Source organism: Mytilus trossulus, chromosome 14 (assembly GCF_036588685.1).
Source record: "Mytilus trossulus isolate FHL-02 chromosome 14, PNRI_Mtr1.1.1.hap1, whole genome shotgun sequence".
NCBI classification, from domain to species: Eukaryota; Metazoa; Mollusca; class Bivalvia; order Mytilida; family Mytilidae; genus Mytilus; species Mytilus trossulus.
The window spans coordinates 20,179,187-20,186,070 of record NC_086386.1 but is presented as its reverse complement, the minus strand read 5'-3'; the positions used below and the strand labels follow the sequence as shown (position 1 = coordinate 20,186,070).

The following is a 6,884-nucleotide window of genomic DNA, read 5'->3' as shown; positions in this document are numbered from 1 at the left end:
AAGTTACAGCATTTCAAAGGTTAGTGATTGGAAGTAAAAAAATCTTTGTATTGTGCTACCTTAAAAACACCATATGAAAATTATGATTATTTTTGTTTCTACTTATAAAAACACTTTTTAATCAGAGTATACAGTGTACTTATTTTTTGTTTATATTGTTTTTAAAATGGACGACATCGTTTCATATATTCAAACTAAATCAATTTTGAAAAAAGGTTATAAAAGTTAATGTACAAAACAGAAATAAAAAAAGACACTAAAATAACAATAAGAATATTGTTCAAACAGTCATGTGTTCTTCGACTGGTATCCAACTCTTACAATGCATATATGAAACAGTATGTGAATTGGATAATCCATTACCATACATAAAAATAATAATAATAATAATAATAATTTATTTTATTAAAGTGTCACATACTTGTCTACAGATTGTTTATACAGTTTATATAATATACATTGCACAATAATAAAATAAGACAAATACCCAGCCTAGAAAGGCTTATGAGACACTATATATACAAATATATATCTATTTAACAAATACATAAGGTTGAATATGTTATTTACAGTTGAAAACTAGTATTTCTTGACTGCCGTGATTCGATATGTACAGTTTGTCATACGATTTGTTAAAACATAACGCCAGAGGATCTTTAATACCACAATCCTTTGTCAGTATAACACGGTCCGTTGTACTATATGATGTAATCTTGGATTTTTTCAGTATTACGTCCGAGTATGTATACATTATTGTGACGGTCGGTTGTTATGCTTCTATGCTGATTTTCGTCTTTGATACTGAATGAAACAGATTGTGTCCCATCTTGCTCAATACCAAATACATTTTTCCCATACGCGCAATAAAACTGATTTCTGGTTTCTTGATAATACATATAATTTATACTTTGGCTCTGACATTTGATAACGCTTAACTTTTTGCCTTCAATGTTAAGAATGTAAATATGGCCTCTTCCACCAACCATGATATTGTCTGAGGTGGATGTAATACCTTTTAAATATATATTATCTGTAGTTACAGTTATTTCTTTACCAGGTGACAGCTTTTTTACATCTATAAACTGAATGTTACTTGTACTGAAAGTGGCGACAGCTATTTGTTTGTTTGGTATGACTGTGATATCCCATGGTGAAGATGACATATGCATTTTCGTTATGTACTGGTTCATTTCATTGTACACCAAAACATCATCGCATTCACGATCACACAAAAGTAGTTTCTTGTCCTCAGTAGAAGTCATTCCCGTGATGATTTTACCAGAAACATCAAATTGAATTTTACTTTCTAACTCAAAAGTCTGACATGTTGTTTGTACTGACAGAGTCTGGGCCTGTCGTTGTTTTTCTATGTGAAAGCATACGGATGAAGGTTGTCGTTTTACTGTCACATTTCCAAACGATTCTACTTTTGATACTTCATCGGATTCTTGAAATTCTATAGTAACATCCTTGAAATTCTGATGTTTGATCTGTAGGTCGTCTTCTATTTGTAAAATGTTATTACTCATTTTACGGATGAAAATAAATGAATGTTTTCCAGGGACTTTTTCTGTTACAAAAGTCATGTCTTTTTGGTATAACTCAGCTGTTTGTCGCAAATTTAGCACTTGATCATGATCGCTTCGAAGGCTTTTTGATTCATCTTCAATCATCGTGTTTATGTTTATAATCATGGTTTTCTCAATTTCATTGATGTGTTGAATAAGCTTTTCTTTTATTCTCTTTACTTCAGTCATTATTATTTTTCCGGTTGTCTGTATATCATTCAAGTTTTTGTCTCTGTTTTTCAAAATGCTATCTATTGATTCTAAATAAGCACGCAACCTTTCCTTGCAGTCAGTAAAAACTTCTGACTGTTTAACATGCTCTGCTGCAGTATCTAATGACACGGTTCTGTCACATGATTTGTGTGTCTTCGCTAGGCAGTCACGACAACAGATGGCATCATGATCGGTACAAAAGTACTCCAGTAGTTTTCCCGTATGGTGGACACATTCTAGACTTGTAATATCCGATGGACATGCTGACTTCTGAGTAAAATTCATTAAGTGGTGAGTTTTAGTAGCTTTTGATAGCTTGTGGTGTTTAGTACACTGAGAACACAACGCTTCGTCACATTCTACACACCAGTTTTTGGCGGGACTTTGCTTATTGTCACTTGTACATGGCTCGCAGAAAGGTTCAAACGACATATTGAAACCTACAAAAACAGTAGTAATAATTTTTAATACATGTATTTCATTTAAAAAAAAAACTCTCAGCAGGATTTATTTCGATGTAAGCTGAACAGGTTTTTCATAAGGAAGTGTCCACATGTTAAAACAAATATGAGTATTCAGAGTTTTACATGATCAATTTTATAGGGTTTATCTCAAATGGGTCCATCTCTATCAAAAGTGTCTGCCTCGCCGAAAAAAAGTCTTTTTTCGCACAAACAGATACAATATTACAAATCGTTAAAACGTTTCAATTCCCCCAATTAAAGGGTGTGGGGTGATCTAATGCGCTCAGGAATGGTGAGCACATCCTGTTCAAAATATGTCACCTGTCGTGTTGGTCATGTTATTAAAAACCCGGTATATAGTCTAATTCGGTAGGTCCCATTCATGACAAGGGAAGAGGATTGAAGTTACGACGTAAGAAACATATCCAATCTGTGAAACGGTTATTCCATAACCATAACGTTCAAACAATTCGTTATGGCGTCCGTAAAGTTTACGAAAGGATGATCGCCATTTGGAACTCTTAGCTTTATAGCTTCCTTGTGAGCAGCAACCGTCTATCAAGGAAATCATAGTAGTAAATACAAGCACGGGAATGTCGTATCAAAGAGGGCCGAAAGATACCAAAGGAACAGTCTAGTTCATTAATCGAAAATAATTGACAACGCCATGGCTAAAAATAAAAAAGACAAACATACGAATAATAGTATACAAGAAACAACATACAAACAAACACTGAGCAACACAAACCCCCAAAACCTGGGTGTGATTGGGAGATTGGGAGATATATACTCCATATGCAGGCGCTGCTGGAATGTTGCAACATAGAAATGGAAAGTTCACAATTGGGAAGATGAAATCATCTCGCTTGTCGTTAAGTTTTTGTTTTCAAATTTTGAATTATTTTGTCAGAGAACATTATCTATATACCGGAAAGTAAAGTTCAAGGATATTGCTAACTTCTTGTTTTCATTCCTGTATGAAGTCAGCCTCGTGATAATAAAGAAATAAGTCGGCAAAAAGGGGGGCACAATTGGTTCCCATTGCCGTGAGTCTATTGAAAATTAAGTCCTCCAAAGGTAACAAATATGTTGTCAATAAAAATAATAAAGCATTTTGATAATATCAGTTTCAGAGAAATAACATGTTTAAACATTTTTATCAAACGAACAGGAACTTCTCAGTCCATTTGTCTACGGAGTTCATAATAATGTTGTGGTTGCTCATTCCGCAAAAGGTTCCGTGTGCATTTCGTAGTATACATCAGCAAGGACTGTTCTTTTGCTTGATATTTTTTGTCAAATGGTAAATGCGTATTTGTCAGAATTTAGCTAATTCCAAAGGTGTCCTGTGCATATAATGTCTATTCATTATAAATAACCTGTCATCTGCAATAGATTCAGGATAGAGACTCATTGTTGACAAAGGTGCAAATTTGTATCAATTACTTTCACAATTATGTTTTAAGATTGCCCATGGTAAATTACTATATGAAGGTAAATGAAAGAGTAAGAGATAATATCCTTTGTATTGGTGCCTTTCGAGGAGTCAGAGTAAACTATGAAAGCCTACTGAATAATGAATATGAAAGTAGCTCTCTATTTCCAGAAGGTGCGGATGAAGGGATTTTGAAACAAAAAATGAAAGTTTAACACCGTAGGACGTTACTTTCCAATTGATTTCACTAAGAATGTCCTACTTTTACATTTTTGGGATGTATATTAAATTAATTGTTGCTATCATGAAAGAAATTTAAGGGAACTTGGTCAAACTCCTCGATTTTAAAGTTTTATAGCTTTTTTTCTTTTTGCTTATTTGCTTTCTCTATACGCCTTTTTGTGTCTCTCTTTTATGTTCCTTTTTTTATACATATATGACGTGTCTCTGTACTTAAACATCCAGTCATCCAATCATTGTGTTATTGTATCATGGTAATTTGTTAAATTGAAAATTGAAATGGGGAATGTATCTAAGAGACAACAATCGAACTAAAGAGTAGACAACAGCCAAAGGCCACCAATGGGTCTTCTTGTCTTTAATTTTTGCTTACATACTTATTCTTTATGCCATTTTGTGTTTCTTTGTTACATATTTGTTTGTCTTTATAGTGATTTATATTATAACACAATGTTGACTGATGTACCCGTATTTTTACCTATATTATATGTCTGGGTTTTTCACACATCATTGTCAGTATTATTGAGTTTGATGCAACTTTCATACTAGTGAGAGGTTTAGCTAGCTTTATAACCAGGTTTTATCCACAACTTTCTACCTAAGAAAATGCATGTACCAATTGCAAGACAGGAATGTGACAGTTGTTTTCCTTTGTTTGACGTTTTCGAACTTTTGATTTTGACAATTTATTAGAGACTTTCTTCTTTGAATTTTCCTCGGAGTTCGGTATTTTTGTGATTTTACTTTTTATAAACATACTTGCACAATAGGAAGACAAATGCACTATGTTTCAAACTTTGTAGATATTTTCGGTATTTTGTAGATTTTGGTACTGTTCAAACGATAACAAATAATGCAATGTTATGCGTTGAACTTCATTTACTCAATAAATATATTCAACATGATCAAGTATAATAGTCGTTTCTTTGCGACTTGCAAATTAACGAACGATTTTTTTAAAAACTCAGTTATAAACTTGACAGCGACGGTTGGCGTGGTCATCATTTGACGAGTTATGGTGATAAGCATTTTACCGTCGATTGAGTGATAATCAATTTTCAGAAATTAGTTCCGACACATTCGGTCCTTTTTTGAGTATGATTTTGATTTGCACGGATCGGAACTCCTAGACATGTTTTGGTGTAGAAGACGTCATATCGATACGTTTCCTTGGGGTGCCACGTCCTTGAGTGCTACAGCCTACATTTCTATTTTTGATATACATTCAGAATCGTCAACGCTGGGTCCCTTTTCCCTTGAGATAAACTATTATTTAAAAAAGAAAATCCTTTGCCAATTGTGACAAAATGAGCCATAATTGCTTACAGATCACTATCAGAAGCATTAAAAAAGATTTGAAAAGGTATCTTCAAAATATATATGCAGATATTTTGTGTTTTAGTAGTAAAAGCTTTTGCACTATTGCATATGTATTTCAATGTATTGTTCCCATCATGGTTTCAAATATATTATTGACCCGTTCTTCATACATTTATAAAGATAAATATCGAAAATGAGGTCATGCGATTACACTTTTCTCTAGAATTTGACCGATTTATCAAATATTACATGTATTGCTGTATCAGATATGAAAAATCTGTTGAATTATTACCGCATTGCCAAATTATGAGTCACATATACAATTGTCAATGTCAAATACTTACGACAATTGTCCTATTTAGGGTTTACGAACAATATTTATTGTGACGACAAAAAGATATAAAACATAGTCATGTGATTAAAATTAATTCCGGGTCAAATTTTTCTATACAGGTAAAACTTGAGACCAAAACAAGTATAAGCAGTCTAAAAACCGTGATTATCTTCTCTTTCCTTGTAGAGAAATATTAAAGCAACCTTTCATACGGGATATAAACAGACTTAATTTTTTGTGTGTCCTATCATTAATAAAAATCAAGTGATTCAAATAGTGAAATAATAATTTGCTTTTTGTAGCGTGTCTGTTTCGAAATAATTGGCATACTAATCCAAGAAGCAACGCTTATGTATTATTCACTTGCAAGTGAATAATTCGACGTCACAAATCCGTTTGAATGTGACCTTCAAGTTAGTTTTAGTTTTAGTTTTAAACATATTTATTTATAGTGGATTGGGAAACAAGTTTTGCAACTTATATTAATCCCTTTCCACTTTGCGGGTGCGAATGCTGCCTTGTAGCGGCATTAGCCTACTCTTTTTTTGAAATCTACAAGGGTGTCTTTAACGTGCAAGAGATATGGCTCTCTCTTAACACGGGTCAGCCATTTATCGTCCCCGTCCGACGGACTATCATCGTTTCCTCAAGACCATACTCGCAAATGGTGTCAAGGGAGAGACGAAAATTGAGTTTCTGAAATTTTCATCCCAAACGGGAATCGAACCAGGAACCTTTGTGTTAGTAGTTTCAAGTTAGAGATGGGTTATGCATAAACTAGCAATGTTCAGCTATTTCAAGATGAAAAATGTAAACTTTGAAAATAATAGTGAAACAAGGGACTGATGCAATCCACAAAACACATTCCATTTTACAGGTAACAACAACGATTGGCATATTTTTTAAAATGAAATAATTAATCAAAGAAACCTTCAACAAGAATGCACACACTGAAATGTCTCTCCTTCTTTACTAATCATTGATATTATGTTGATAGTCCTAATAATAAAGCTTTATTACAACTCACATAAACCTAACATAAACCAAGAAAAATACACATTGACCTTTAAACCATGAAAAAGAGGTCAAGGTCAGATAAACCATGCCAGGAAGGCATGTACAGCTAACAATTCTTCCATACAACAAATAAAATTGACTTATTGCTTATAGTTAAAGAAAAACAGACCAAAACACAAAAGCTTTACACTGAGCAATGAACCATAAAAAAATGAGGTCAAGGTCAAATAAAACTTGCGCGACTGACATGTAGATCATGAAATATTTCTAAACATCAAACATAGTTGACCTAT

The 6,884-nt window shown here is 33.2% G+C and overlaps 1 protein-coding gene across 1 annotated transcript; it reads right to left on the bottom strand.

Annotated features, from left to right (window-relative positions):
- Positions 1–698: 698 nt before the first annotated feature.
- Positions 699–5,654, bottom strand: LOC134697556 (uncharacterized). The gene is made up of 2 exons (XM_063559838.1): positions 5,585–5,654; positions 699–2,221 (listed from the first exon to the last, which is right to left on the bottom strand). The coding sequence occupies exon 2, from the start codon at positions 2,211–2,213 to the stop codon at positions 699–701; it is 1,515 nt and encodes a 504-aa protein (XP_063415908.1). The 5' UTR covers positions 2,214–2,221; positions 5,585–5,654.
- Positions 5,655–6,884: the final 1,230 nt, after the last annotated feature.

Bases quoted from the DNA above. Each gene is read 5' to 3' on its own strand.
- LOC134697556 (XM_063559838.1), bottom strand. From the start codon at position 2,213: ATGTCGTTTGAACCTTTCTGCGAGCCATGTACAAGTGACAATAAGCAA.